Genomic DNA, 15720 nt, shown 5'->3' with positions numbered 1-15720 from the left:
AATATTTGTTGAGCATTTAGTAAGTGGGTGGGCTCTGTACAGTGTACTTTAGATGCATACCTCATTAATTCCCCCAGACCCTGTGAGCTGTAAGCTATTAGGATCATTCCCATTTTGCAAATGAAGAAACAGGTTTCAAAGAGATAAGTGATTTAGCTGAAGTCATACAACTAATTAGGTAAGGAGCTGGACTCAGCCTGGGTGTGTTATTTTGTAATTTTTTTTTTTGTAAGCCCTTGCTTTTAGATGGTTTGTTCTTTTTTTTTTTTTTTTTTTTTTTTTTGTATTTATTTTATAAATGAAGAAAAGGAAGTAGTAACTACGAATAGTGCTCATACATGCTGGGGTCTGTTTGCAGGGCTCTTCATATATTAACCTGTTTACTGCTCTCCAGTAACCCTGTGGTGCAGGCACCATGTTCCGTAGATGAGGAAAGTAAGTCACAAGAGGTGACGTGTGCTGTGCTCCCAGCTGGGGATTGGAACCCATGTAGTCTGGTATCAGCATGCATGCCCTTAACCATAACCCTATAATGGTTAGAAGAGCTTCAGGGACCTTCTTCAGGGCATATATCTTTAAATAATTGGTTTGGGAGTAAAATCCATGCTGAGTCACCAGTCAGTCTTCTGTGTTCTCATGTTACTTTGGGCATATCTTCATCAAAACATTGCAGCAGTCTCTTAGAAATTTTGTCTGTCTCCTAGTCATGAGGACTGGGATTCTGCTTGTCATGTTTGATTACCCAGAGTACATAGTTTGGCATATTTTAGGCACAGTAAATATTGATCCAATCTGATTCCTGGTTCAGTGGTTTTATGCTGTAACAGCTTTTCCCCCCTCCTTTACATTGTAAAGCCACTTTCTCATGGTTTCATCTTTTCTTTCTTGCTTTGTTTCTGCAGCACACATTTTTTACTTTTTTTTTTTTTTTTTTTTGATTGCCTTCTATTTCGTTCTCTTTAAGGTGGTACATTTAAAAGCAGCCCCCTCTGCTTAAAAAAAAATAGGGCTGTCTCTAAATGAACTGCTATCTCAATCCAGCTGTCTTCCTGTCATCTTCTGATTGTCTCATTCATCATCATCAAATACTATTAAGTGTCTTTTAGCACTTATGCTGTGCTAGGCATTCTATAAGCAAATAAAACAGACATGGTCCCTGATTTTGAGGAGTTTCTAATCTGAACCAGCTCTGGGACTCTTGCAAGATACCACTGATCTTCAAAATGGAAGAATTTTAAGCCAGGGACTATCCCAGAATGTTTGCACACATTATTTTTTTCTGCTTGGATGGTTTCTACACCCACCTACTATTGCCCAACTTTCACCTAGTTAATACCTTTTTCTTTGGCTAATATATGACTCAGTCAAAACTTCTTTAGAGAAACTCTGAGAAAACTCACGAGGTTAATCACACATACAGACACACAAACACACACACACACACAGACACATTGCTCAAGTGATCTTCATTAGCATAGTGTTCACTTTCTTAGTTCTTACTATTATTAGGCACTTACTACTAATGAACTGATTAATTCTAGAATTCACTCCCTCTCAACTGTCTGTTACTGCTTCATTCAAATATCCGTCCTCTTCATAAAATCATATTCTTTGTGTCCATCAGTCTCTCATTGTGGTATGTTGTATATCATGTAAAAATGATGCCTGTGAATTGTAACGTGAAATTGCAAATATTGCAAGAGTTGCAGGATTTCTTGATGGTAATAAGATATGCTGGAGGAAGTGATTGACAAATGACGGCTTTCCAGATTTAGGTCACTAAACAGTTGAAAGAAAATGAGCCTGTCAGGATTGACTTTTTAAAAATAAAGAATGATTTGAATATCAAAAAATGAAGGAAAACCCATCGGGAAAGTGACCTTTATGATTGTGGCTTAGAGTCAAATATAAAGCAAAAGATGTTGAATTGTATTAGTCATATAGTTTTACCGGAAAAATCACTCACACAAACTCAGCCAATGTATTTTTCTTTCAATTTAAGAATTAGTGCCTTTTTCACAGTATTAATCTAACATTTGTTAAGTTTAATATAAAATAAACATATTTTCATATTTTTAGTTTCACCTTTGAAGATGAAGTTACAAAGAAATAAATTCAGGTCCATATTTTAGGTGAATTCACTTGAATTTTTTTCTACACTAATTATCTTTGGATAGTGAGAACCTCTTCTATTTAATTATTGTTTTTCTTCCATGCCAGATGGAAGCTCATTCCTGGCTTATAATGGACACTCAATAAATATTTGTCTAATGAATGACTACAATTGGGGTGAAAAACTTAGTTGATAGCCAGTCTTAAACCTGAAAACCAGCTACTTCTAACGAGGTGTACTTTGTTTTATTCATAGAGTAACAGATTCCCTGGATACCCTTTCAGAAATTTCTTCAAATAAACAGAATCATTCTTATCCTGGTAAGACTACACAGTTTTGTGGTCCTAATCATTATTTCTTTGCTTTCATTTATTGAAAAATTTTTATTGTGAGGTATATATGTATACAAAAGGGTCTATCAACTGTATTTGTATAGTTTGTGTAATAATAGAGCAGACATCTGTTACCTATCCTGTGGCTGAAGAAGAAGATGACCTGATCTGTAGAAACCCCTGAGTACCTCATCATCTCATCTGCCTCCCTCTTCATATACCCCATCCTCAGGTGGAGGAGTCTTGAATTGCACATTAATTATTCCCTTGATTCTCTTTATTTTTATCACCCATATATAGATATATCAATAAATAATAAGTGTTTAGTTTTGGTTGTTTGCTATTTTGTTATTTAGCATTCCATTAAAATATTCATTCCATAATTGATGGTTATTTGGGTTATATCCTGTTTCTTTTCTATTACAAACTATATTCTTGTGCACACTTGAAGTTTCTCTAGCATTGCCAGGCATGGGATACCTATGCCCTCCACCTTCCTAGGTAATGCCTGTCTGTCTGTATTGCATACTGTATCTGCGATGAACCGGAGCCTCTGCTGCTCCTCAACTCATTAGTACTTACCTTGTTTGATTTAGAAGTCTTTGCCTATCTGAAGGGCTTAAATGGTATTTCATTACGGTTTTAATTTGCGTTTTCTAGATTACAAATGAGGATGAGCCTATTTTCATGCTTATAGGCCATATGCCTTTCCTGTATTATGAAGTACCTGTTCAAGTTTCTTGCCCATTTTCAGGGGGTGGTTTGTCTTTATCTTATTAATTTGTAGGCTTCTTTGTGTATTTTGGGGACAAACATTTTGTCAATTTCATGTGTGGCAAATATCTTGCCCAGGTTGTTACTTGTCTTTTGATCTTTTTATTTATTATTTTTGGTGTCTTTAGGTTAGCAGAACTCCTTAATTTTTTGTAGTCAAAATAGCAAAACATGTTATGGTTTGCCCTTTTTGTTTTAAGAAGTCTTTTCTTAAAATTGAAATTATGAAGATATTTTCTTATGTTGTTTTCTAAAAGATTTATATTTTTGTGTTTCCCATTTGTCAGTTTACTCAGAATTGATTTTGTGTGTGGTAAGGATCTAATTTCTTTTTTTCTTTTGCACGGATAACCATCTGTGAAAGAATGATTTGTATAATACCAATCCTTGAATAATTGTTGAGGTTAATTTTATGGTCCACTCTAATAGGTATGTTGTTTTAATTTGAAATTCCCTCGTGTTTTAATTTGGAATTTTCTAAAGATGTTTGATGATGTGTTGGTTGCTAGGGATGCTGTGACAAAGTACCACAGACTGGGTGGTTGAAACACAAAAATTCATTTTCTCAAAATTCTGGAGGCTCTACAAGTCTGAGATCAAGGTGTTGGCAGGTTTGGTTTATTCTTTCTTTTTTTTTTTTTTTTTTGAGACGGAGTCATGCTCTGTCGCCCAGGCTGGAGTGCAGTGGCCGGATCTCAGCTCACTGCAAGCTCCGCCTCCCGGGTTCACGCCATTCTCCTGCCTCAGCCTCCCAAGTAGCTGGGACTACAGGCGCCCGCCACTTCGCCCGGCTAGTTTTTTTGTATTTTTTAGTAGAGACGGGGTTTCACCGTGTTAGCCAGGATGGTCTCGATCCCCTGACCTCGTGATCCACCCGTCTCGGCCTCCCAAAGTGCTGGGATTACAGGCTTGAGCCACCGCGCCCGGCCTAGGTTTGGTTTATTCTTAGGCCTTTCTCCATGCCTTGTAGATGGCCTTCTATCTCTGGTGTCTTCATGTGGTCTTTTTCATTGTGTGTGTGTATGTGTCCCACTCTCCTCATCATAAAGACACTAGTCACGTTGGATTAGAGCCCATCCATATGACCTCATTTAACTTAATTACCTCCAATTACATATGACCTCATTTTACCGTAATTATCTTCAAATATAGTCACATTCTGAAATGTCAGGAGGTTAGGACTTCAGCATATGAGTTTTTGGGGGACACAATTCAGTCTGTAACAGATGCTGACTATCTTTTCATATGTTTATGTGCCATCTCTTTTTTTGAATTTTTTATTGACATATCATAGTTGTACATATTTTCGGGGTACATGTGATAGTTTTATGCACATATACAATGTGTAATCATTAAGTCAGGGTAATTGGGATATCTATCACCTCAAACATCGATCTTTTCTTTGTGTTGGGAATGTTATAATTCTTCTCTCCTAGCTATTTTGAAATATGCAATAAGTTATTAACTATAATTTTCCCCCTGTGCTATTGAATACTAGAACTTATCCCTTCTATTTAACTGCATGTTTGTGCCCATTAGCCAACCTCTCTTTATCCCCCTTCCCACCCATACACCCCTCCCAGCCTTTGATGTTAATCATTCCACTCTACCTTCACAAGATCCACTGTTTTAGCTCCTGCACCTGAGTGAGAACGTGTGATATTTGTCTTTCTGTGCCTTGCTTATTTCACTTAACCTCCAGTTCCATCCATGTTGCTGCAAGTGACAGGATTTCATTCTTTTTATGGTGGAATACTCTTCCACTGTGTACATATACTATATTTTCTTTCTCCATTCATCCACTGGTGGACACTTAGGTTGATTCCATATCTTGGCTGTTGGGAATCGTGCTGCAATAAACATGAGTGCGGCTATCTCTTCAATGTACTGATTTCCTTTCTTTTGGTTATATACCAGCAGTGGAATTGCTGGATTCTATGATAGTTCTATTTTTAGTTTTTTAAAGAACCTCCATCCTGTTTTTCCATGATGGCTGTAGTACTGCTTATTCCCAACAGCGTACAACAATATCCCAACAATGGTATGCTATATCTTTTTTGATGAAGTGCCCATTCACATCTTTCGCTCATTTTTAAATTCTGTTTGCTATTTTCTTATTGTTCTTTGTATATTTTGAATACCAAACATGTATCAGACATGTGTTTTGCAAATATTTTCCCCCAGTCTGTGGCTTGTCTTTTCATTCTCATAACAGTGTATTTCACAGAGCAGAAGCTTTTAGTTTTAATGAAGTCCAAGTTATCAGTTTTTCATTTCATGAATTGTGCTTTGGTGTTTTATCTAAAAGTCATCATCAAACCCAAGATCACTCTGATTTTTGTCCTGTGTTATCTTCTAGGAGTTATATAGTTTTGTGTCTTATACTTAGATCTATGATCCATTTTGAGTTAATTTTGGGGTAAGATGTAAGGTCTGTATCTAGATTTTTTTTTTTTTTCCCCATGAGAATGTCCAGTTGTTGGAGTATTATGTGTTGAAAAGACTGTCTTTTTTTCCATTGAATTGCCTTTGCTCGTTTTTCAAAGATCAGTTGACTAATTTATATGGGGCTGTTTCTGGGCTCTCTGTTCTGTTTCATTGATCTATTTGTCTAATCTTTTGCCAGTACCACACTGTCTTGATTACTGTAGCTTAATAGTAATTCTTCAGGTTGAGTAGTGTCAGTCCTCTGGTTTTGATCTGCTTCTTCAGTGTTGTGTTGGCTATTCTGGGCCTTTCACCTGTGTATATACACTTCATAATCAGTTTGTTAATATCCATAAAATAACTTGCTGGGATTTTAACTGGGATTGCATTGACCATATCGATCAAGTTGGGAAGAACTGACATGTTAATATTTAGTCTTTTTAACTATGAACATGGACTGTCTTCCTATTTATATCTTCTTTGACTTCTTCCATCAGAGTTTTATAGTTTTCCTTATATAGACTTTGTACATATTTTGTTAGATTTATACCTATGTATTTAATTGTTTGGCATTAATGTAAATGGTATTGCTTTCGTAATAATATATTTTTTTATCTTATACCAGCATTCTTTTGGTTAAGTATTTGCCTAATATATCTTTTTCTGTCCATTGACTTGTAACCTTTCTATGTTCTTGTGTTTTTAGAATATTTCTAAATGGAATATAGTTAGGTTTTTCTTTTATTATTATTACTATTATACTTTAAGTTCTAGGGTAAATGTGCACAACGTGCAGGTTTGTTGCATATGTATACATGTGCCATGTTGGTGTGTTGCACCCATTAACTTGTCATTTACATTAGGTATATCTCCTAATGCTATTCCTCTCCCCTCCCTGCTCCCCACAATAGGCCCCGGTGTGTGATATTCCCCTTCCTGTCTCCAAGTGATCTCATTGTTCAGTTCCCACCTATGAGTGAGAACATGCGGTGTTTGGTTTTCTGTTCTTGCAATAGGTTGCTGAGAATGATGGTTTCCAGCTGCATCCATGTCCCTACAGGTTTTACTTTTATAAAAAAGTCTGACAATCTTTCTTTTAACCTGAGAGTCTTACTCATTTGCATTTATTGTAATTACTGATATACACTGATGTTATTTTTGTTATTTGTTTTCTATTCACTTTTTTGTACTTAATAAGTGATTTTTATTTCTCGACTTTATTCTGGCTATATATCCCACCCTCTGTTTTTTGTTTTTTTTTTAATTCTGTTTACTCCCTCTACTTATGTAGAAGTTATAGTCTATGAAGATGCTTCTTAGTAATTACTGTAGATAATTTAGCATTAATACTTGGTAAAGTCTGAAGTTAATGATTTTTATCCTTTCTCAAATAATAGAAAATAATTAGAAACTGAGTTGTCCAGTTTATATTTTATTTCTCCTATAAATTTGACATTATTGTAGTAGTTTTATATTGTAACATTACTCTCATATTTCCCAGTATCTTTACTCATTACTCTCATATTTCCCAGTATCTTTACTCATTAACCTTCAAAATTTCTACTTGGGATCATTTTTAAAATTTCATGTATATTCTTTAAAATTTCTTTTAGAAAGGGTCTGTTGGGTAACAAACTCTTTGTTTTTTGTCTTTTCCAATGATAATTTTACTCGGTGTAGAATTTTAGATTGAAAGATATTTTCCCCTTGAATATTGACAGTATTGTGCTGTTTTTTGGCTTCTGTCATTGTTGATGAGACGTCATCTGTGAGTCTAACTAATTCATATTAGTCGTTTCACTATGATATGTCTAGGTAGAGATTCCTTTTTGTTTATCCTTTTTGTTTGGCATTATGGATTTTTCTGTATCTGGGAGTTGATCAATTATTTACAATTCTTATAATTTTAAAATAGTTTCTCCTTTATTATCTTTCTTAGCTCCTTCTGAAACTCTGTTTAGTAGTATGTTGGACCTTCTCATTTTCTTTCGCATGCTCTCTCATATTTCTCACAACTTGTCACTCTAGACTATATTTTGGATATCTTCAGACCCATCATTCTGTTTCCTGATTCTCTCTTCAGCTATGTTTATTCTGCTGCTTAATCCAGCCATAAAGTTTTAAAATTGTAAAGATTATCTTTTTTTTCTTTTTTCAAATCTGCTTGCGACTTACCATTGCAATTCTTTCCCCATATTTTCAAATTTTTCTTTTATGTCTTTAAATATTTAAAGTATTATCTTTTATTTTGTGTTAAATAATTCAGTATCTAAAGCCTTTGTGAGTCAGATTCTGCCATCTGTTTCTGTTGAGACTAACTTATGGTTTGCCTTCTTTCCTTGTGAGTTTTGTAATTTATTCTTGTGAGATGCTTGTTTTACTCAGAATTTTATATATAAAAATTCTTTGAGGCCTGTGTAGATGCCTCCAGACAAGATTATATCTACCTGTGCCAGTTGCCTAGAGGCACTGCCAACCTGGGACACTTTAATTTATAGTCTCTGCAACATATTTTTGCAGATAACATGAATTTCATTCATGGTAACAAATTCTGAGGGGAGAAAATTTTGTCTCTTACTGAGGATTAAGGTTGACATAAGTGACTTTCCTTTGTCTTAATCTGAACGGTGTTTTGTTTCTCATTTCACCTTGCACTGAGAGTGAGCTGTTTGGGATCCTCACTTTAACCAAGAATTTTTTGTGAGACTCCATTTGGAGGCCCTAGGCTTTATTTCCTTCCCTGTCTCCTGTGCAGCCAGTAAGGTGAAAGCCCAGGTCCTTTGGTGCTTGGGGGACTCTGATGGTTTCTCTTTTTTGTTTTTAGCCTTTTTGAAATTGTGCCTTTTGTGTCAGCTCGATAGTATTTTTTAACAATTATAGTTTTAAACTAAAATTGTGTCAATCAAAAGATTCATTTAGCACATCTGGTCTGCCATAACTGGCCAGGCTGGAAGTCTTGTTTCTTTTTAAAAACATCTTTTTAAAAATTTACCTGTTGTGAAGTGTTTTTGTTTCTGTTGTATTATTTGGAGATGCCAACAATCAAAAGCTCTGAAGTTAATTGTTCAATGTTTTATGAATGATTGTATCTTTAAACCATTTTATCTTTTTCTTTTTTGTATGATTATCAAGATTGTCACATTTGATAGTAAAAATAATCAGCTTTATAAATGTGTAATTCAATTTTATTTGATTTTTAAGAAATCTTATAATGAAATTATCCAAATGTAATGTCATGCTCTTCACTTATTCATCTATGCGTATAGTTTGATCATGAAGGTAAAGATGAAAATTTGTTAAGAAATCTAAACTACCATTATATTCTGTATACTTACCTTCTCTGTTTTCTTTTCTTTTTTAATGAGATAGGATCTCACTCTATTGCCCAGGCTGGTCTTGAACTCCTAAGTTCAAGCAGTCTTCCCACTTGGCTTCCCAAAGTGCTGGGATTACAGGTGTGAGCCACCGTGCCGGCCTGCTTTCTGTTTTGAAAGAAACATTTAATATAATAGAACATCTATAGAAGAAGTGATAAAATATCATTTTAAATAAGAACTGAAAGCTTATATTTTTCCTCTTCTAACCCCAACTTTCATATTTAGGTTTTAGGAGAAGTTTCAGCACGACTTCTGCTTCTTCCCAAAAGGAGATTAACAGAAGAAATGCTTTTGCCAAGTAAGTATTAAGAAGATTTAGAAAAACGCCTTTCAAGATGAACATGATGGGATTCTGTGAAGAAAGAAAAGTGGAGTGCTGTATCTTTTGCATCGCTTGGTAGAGTTTTAACACGTAGGAGAAAAGGTGTGATGAGTGTATTGAGAAGAGTTCTTCCTCCCTCCTTTGCAAGCGCAATTAAAAATGTCATCAGTGACTAAAACTAGTGCACTGCATATATTTTATCTTCATAGAGGTTAGAACTGTTAATAAAAGTTAGAGGAATTTACATATTGTCTTTTCATTAAGTAGGGCGGATTGCTTTTAAACTCTCCTTAAGTAATCAGAGATTTGATTTAATATTGCCAGTGATACATGAAAGAAATGTAAGGTGTAATCTTACCAGTTATTTTGAAAAATGCTCCCAATTCCTCTTAAGAGAGTATATTGCTCACAAAAGCCTTTTGTTGTTTTGTTTTGTTGTAGAGAGAATGCCCTTTGCTCTTTTTCATTTTTGTTCATCTCCCCCAGACCCACTTTACTACTCCCCAGTGGTTTTCTGAAGCTTTTTCACTTTAGAGCAATACGAGACTCTTCCAGACTGATTGGGTTTAGAGGTTCTTTTTTTAAAATGCTGCCGGTTAATCTATGAATAATACCCTGGGGGAAAAGACTTAGCTGCTTAGGGAAGTACACATGCTTGCTTAAGTAGTGGGACCCTAGCAGCCACCAGAAATTAGAGCCCAAAGGCTAGAACTTGATGTCCCACCGGGGACAGGCAGATCATTTGTTTACCTTCTGGCATGAAGGTATTGGCAAGCTTCGCAGAGGTCTGAAATTTCACAGGAGAAGCCTGGCTGGTCCTAAGGACTGTTAGGTACTGTTGAGAGGGTTGGGTGGGGCTGTTTTTCTCCCTTCCTCAAAACCATCACCAATTTTGAGAATTTTGAAATTGGTCTTCTTGCTTGAGTAGCTGAAAGAGTTTAAGGGCAGTCAGTTTATGCTCCCAGTTTATTGAAGATATTCAAGAGTTCCTAGGCAGAATGGAAGAAGCTGCTAAGAAGAAACAACCAGGAAATAAAGGATTCTGAAGGGAGAGAGGTATCCAAATCAGTGTCGAGATGCTGGTGAGTGGAAGAACATGATACAGAGAAGCAAGGGAAGGAGAAAACAATCTGAGCCCTGGGAATTATACAGCAGGTATGGTTATACACAAGGCGCTCTGCAGACGTGAGGTGGAAATATCAGTACTTCCCTGTTTTCTCTAAAACTAAAAAAGCTTTAGTAATATTTATACAGGTTAACACTAGTACCTTAAAAATATACTTTTATTGAGCATAGAGAATAAACTTTTTTTTTTTTCTTTTGTGAGATGGAGTCTCACTCTGTTGCCCAGGCTGGAGTGTGGTGGTGTGATCTCGGCTCACTGCAAACTCCACCTCCCAGGTTCACACCATTCTCCTGCCTCAGCCTCCCGACTACAGGTGCCCTGCCACCATGCCCTGCTAATTTTTTTTTTTTTTTTTTTTTTTTTAAGTGGAGACGAGTTTTCACCGTGTTAGCCAGGATGGTCTCGATCTCTTGACCTGGTGATCCACCCACCTTGGCCTCCCAAAGTGCTGGGATTATAGGCGTGAGCCACCACACCTGGCCGAGAGTAAACTTTTTACGTTATTTATTTATCTGTTTTTACTCATAATGTGTGCAACCAAAATGTTTGGTGATCATTGTTCTCAGGAACAAAAGAAAGGGTTTCAGGTGCTGGCAGGCACTAGGACATTTGTCCCTGCTCTTAGGGGTGAGGGAAACAGGGCAGTGCTCGATGGCCTTCTGCTAAGGGGCCAGAGTTGATTGTGTGTTGTGCTGTTGTTAACCTGGAGATGTGGTGTGTTCTGAGGCACATGTGTTGAGAAAGTGCGTTTCTTGAGATTCATCCAACTCTGCTCCATTTCCTAGCTTATTTGTATGGAAATAAATGATACTTTGAGAAGAAATGTGGAGAATCGAGTCAGAGATGATGGACGTTCTTGGGTAGAAACTTGAAGGTCTTGGAGGACACATGTGGCCCCTACGAGTGAAAGCAAGCTGGGAGAGGGGAAGGAACAGTCCCCCCATGCCCTTTCTGTGAGAAAACAAGATTTTTCTAGATCACGTACAGAAATGGTAGTGAGGAATACGTTTCATCCCGAGGAAGACATGGCAGAAAGGGGGAGGGAAGCAGCTCTGTCTTCAGAACACTGTATGTCCAGTGCCAAGAATTAGCTTGAGATTTTACCACACAGGTAAAATCAGGTCACAGGGACCTGATAGGCATGAGGCATCCATTCTCCTTCACTCTGCGGATGTCTCCATCCCGCCTGGGATCTGTCTCCTGTCCCATCGTTACTAACTCGCTTCAGCTCTTCTCCATGTTATCAGCAGGGCTTGCTCAAAGATCCTCACTGGGTCCTGTCTGTGGAATCTGGCTCACTGGCATGGTTTGGTCAGCCCAAATTTGATTGTCTTTAGGCGGAACTCGTATGATCCTGTCTGCCACAGGTCTGGCCTCTCACATCATGTGCTTGGGTTTGTTTTCTACCTGTCCCTTAAAGCTTTCGAGTTCTCAAACACAGAATGAAGTCCAGTTTCATTGGCCCAGCATACAGAGACCTACATGATTGGCTCCTGTGTTTCCCTGACTTTTGTTTCATGGTAACATCCTCACAGGTGATTGCAGTTCTCTAAACTGTATGCTTTTCAGGAATATAAAAAGTAACACATATTTTGGCCAGGCACAGTGGCTCATGCCTATAATCTCAACACTTTGGGAGGCCAAGGCGGGAGGATCACTTGAGGTCAGGAGATCGAGATAATCTTGGCCAACATGGTGAAAGCCCGTGTCTGTGAAACTACAAAAAATTAGCTGGGTGTGGTGGCTTGCACCTGTAGTCCCAGCTGCTCAGGAGGCTGAGGCAGGGGAATCGCTTGAACCCGGGAGGCGGGGGTTTCAGTGAGCCAAGATCACACCACTGCCCTCTATCCTGGCAACAGAGCAAGACTCCGTCTCAAAAAAAAAAAAAAAAAAAAAAAGAAAAAGAAAAGTACAAAAATTAGCTGGGCATGGTGGCAGGCACCTGTAGTCCCAGCTACTTGGGATGCTGAGGCAGATCACTTGAACCTGGGGGGTGGAGGTTGCAGTGAGCCTAGATTGCTCCACTGCACTCCAGCCTGGGTGACAGCAAGATTCTGTTTCAAAAAACAAAAGAAAGTAATATATATATTTTTCTCAGACGACAATCTCTGCATTTCCTTTTCTGTGTGCTTATCTTTCAAGCTGGCAGAAATGCCATTTCCCCACTAACGTGTCTTTCCTGAGGCTTTAAGGGAGGAGAAACGCCTTCCTCTTCCGTGCTGTATACAGTCTTTATTATCGTATTTGTAACATTTTACTGACTGTTCCGTACAAATACCTAGAGCGTAGCCCCATGCCTGCCATTTCATAGGTGGCCAATACATGTTTTTGAATGAGTAAACGGAGCTCTCAAACATACCGCAATTCTCAGTGTCTCAATTCTCTGGCTTTTGAGCTTTGACATACCTTGAATCAGATAAATCATTCTTATTAGAATGTGAAGTGTTTACCCAAGCCATTAATTTTTGGTTTAGATGCTGAATCCATTATTTGCTTGTTTCTTTAAAAGCTTTTTTGATTATGAAAGTTGTATAATATTTGAAAAATTAAGAAAAACCAAATGTAAAAAGGTCATCTGTAATGTTGATATCTAGATGAGATTATCACTGTTAGCATTTGGTATATACTTTTCCAATTGTTTTCCTAATGCATGTGTCTGATTTTTTTTTTTTTTTTTTTTTGAGAGGGAGTTTCACTCTTGTCGCCCCAGCTGGAGTGCAATGGTGTGATCTTGGTCACTGCAACCTCCGCCTCCTGGGTTCAAGTGATTCTCCTGCCTCAGCCTCCCGAGTAGTTGGGATTACAGGCCCGTGCCACCATGCCCAGCTAATTTTTTGTATTTTTAGTAGAAACGGGGTTTCACCATGTTAGCCAGGCTGGTCTCGAATTCCTGACCTCAGGTGATCCAACTGCCTCGGCCTCCCAAAATTCTAGGATTACAGGTGTGCACCACCGTGCCCGACCATGTGTCTGAATTTTTAAGCAAAGGGAAATGAATCATATTCCATATACCCATTTCAAAGCTTTCCCCCTGTATGTCATGCTCATATTCCCATATTCTTTAATAGCTTCCTTCCGCGTTACTTTAGCAATGTTTTTAAAGACTGTGCCGTGATATGAAAACATTTTTATGTTTTTTTTTCATTAATTTTTTTGAGCCTCAGATTCTTCTTCCGTTATAAGGAGGTAATAATCCCCTCTTCACTGGTTTGGGTGAGATCAAAAGAGATAACGTATGTGAAGTGTTAGGTACCTACTGAGTGTTCAGGAAGTGATAGCTGTTGTCATTATTCATGTGAAAATTACAGTAATTTTGTCAGGTTACAAAAACTTATTCACAATAATAAATGAAAAAAATCAGAATTTAACTTGTAATAGATGCCAGACTTGTAAAACATGTATTGAACTCTCCCCTTCCTTGCACCTTCCCCAATACTTCCTGTCTCTTTCTCTACATATATGTATGTGAGGGTGTTTTTCAATATTTATGTATTTATTTGATGAGTCTTACTCTGTCACCCAGGCTGGAGAGCAGTGGCACTATCTCAGTTCACTGAAACCTCCGCCTCCTGAGTTGAAGTGATTCTCGTGCCTCAGCCTCTTGAGTAGCTGGGATTACAGGCGCCTGCCACTGTGCCCCTCTAAGTTTTATATTTTTTGTACAGCCAGGGTTTCACCATGTTGACCAGGCTGGTCTGAAACTCCTGGCCTTAAGTGATCTGACTGCCTCAGCCTCCCACAGTGCTGGGATTATAGGCGTGAGCTGCTGTGCCTGGCTCTGTTTTCAGTTCATGCATTAAAGGTCTTTATTTGCAGTTAATTTTAATGTGGAGGAGTGGTGAGAATCATAGCCTTTGTCTCAGCTAATTTTTACAGCACTTCTAATTCCATGTTCACTCCTTTTTCACTGCTTTGAAGTTTTACTTTTTAATCACATGTAAAATAATTATGTGTGTGTTTCATTTTTCTAAAATATGTTTTCTGTGTCATTTAAAACTACATTCTTATGCCAGAGCCACATTATTTTAACTGTTTTAACTTTATAATTTAACCTAATGGCAGCGTAAACCTTGCCTCATTATTTTTCAACCTTTTCTTAATTACCAGTACCCATTCTGTTTGTGAAGAGAGCCTGGCCTTTGTGCTTATGCAGCCATGGATCTGAGCCTCGTCTTTGCTCTTTTCATCTCTCTGACCTTAGGCACATAGCTTAATTTTTTTGAGCCTCAGATTCTTCTTCCGTTATAAGGAGGTGTAATAATCCCCTCTTCACTGGTTTGGGTGAGATCAAAAGAAATAACGTATGTGAAGTGTTAGGTACCTACTAAGTGTTCAGGAAGTGATAGCTATTGTCATTATTCCTGTGAAAATTACAGTAATTTTGTCAGGTTACAAAAAATATCCATTTGGGGAGGATTAACCTATATACATTTCTGTTTAGTAACAGAGCTCCTCCATGTGTGTTCTTCAGTAAAGATTTATGCTTTTTCTTACAGGTATTACATGTTTCTTCAGTAAATTTATTATTTGTGCATTTGACGTGTGAATAATTTAAGACTATTTTCTAATTAGAATTCTATCACGTACTTGCAGATGTGGCTTAGAATAAATCTCTGAGCCTCAGTTTTCCTATCCATTAAAATTAGTCATCTTCCTTTGTTGCAGGGTGGTTAATAGGAGCAAATGAAACATTGTATGTGACAGTGTATTAAAAATATAGAAAATGAAATGAAATATGAAATAAGACCCAGATTCTGTTCACAACAAGCTCCTGTGTAGTTTTAGTAACAGGTTCTGTGTTGAATCTCCTGTGGGGTAGGGAGAAGGGTTTCTTTTGGAGGGGGGTGGCATGGGATAGAGGATGGAAGGCTCCAGGTAGTTTTGGTGGTTTCTTGCCGTTTTGGAAGGTCTCAGCCCAGGGGGCAACAAGACTCTGGTCATGTTTCTGTTGTGGGTGAATATCAGGGTCAGTTACTTCCAGTGGACAGTGCAGGCAGCTCTGGGGCAATATGGCCTTGAGGCCTTGGGTGAGTGCACTGGGGAGTCCCATGCCTCATTATCAGGTTGTGGTGGTGGTGAGTGCTAGGAGACGTTCTAGCACATTGTAAGGAGTTATGTTGTAGGGAGAAGGAGAGGCAGCTGCTCCAGGCACCTCAGACCCTCATTAGTGTTAGTGGCTGGGAGGGTGCTAAACTTTTAACTGTAACTGGAGTTTATACATAGAACATATGTGCATATATGTATAGATA

At 37.8% G+C, this 15720-nt stretch overlaps 2 protein-coding genes across 6 annotated transcripts in view; both read left to right on the top strand.

Annotated features, from left to right (window-relative positions):
- LOC126933840 (protein FAM136A-like) overlaps positions 1 to 15720 on the top strand; it is an 879973-nt gene that overhangs the window by 142401 nt on the left and 721852 nt on the right. The window lies entirely within an intron of this gene.
- CLIP4 (CAP-Gly domain containing linker protein family member 4) overlaps positions 1 to 15720 on the top strand; it is a 95532-nt gene that overhangs the window by 67539 nt on the left and 12273 nt on the right. For all 5 annotated transcript variants that reach the window (XM_050753982.1, XM_050753986.1, XM_050753984.1 and 2 more), the window contains 2 exons: positions 2369 to 2433; positions 9249 to 9321. In XM_050753982.1, coding sequence (XP_050609939.1) covers positions 2369 to 2433; positions 9249 to 9321 — 138 coding nt within the window. The remainder of the gene's footprint in view (positions 1 to 2368; positions 2434 to 9248; positions 9322 to 15720) is intronic.

The sequence above is a fragment of the Macaca thibetana genome, chromosome 13 (genome assembly GCF_024542745.1).
Source record: "Macaca thibetana thibetana isolate TM-01 chromosome 13, ASM2454274v1, whole genome shotgun sequence".
In the NCBI taxonomy this organism is placed as follows: Eukaryota; Metazoa; Chordata; class Mammalia; order Primates; family Cercopithecidae; genus Macaca; species Macaca thibetana.
Note: the sequence above shows the minus strand (reverse complement) of the source record. Positions and strands in the feature narration are given on the sequence as shown.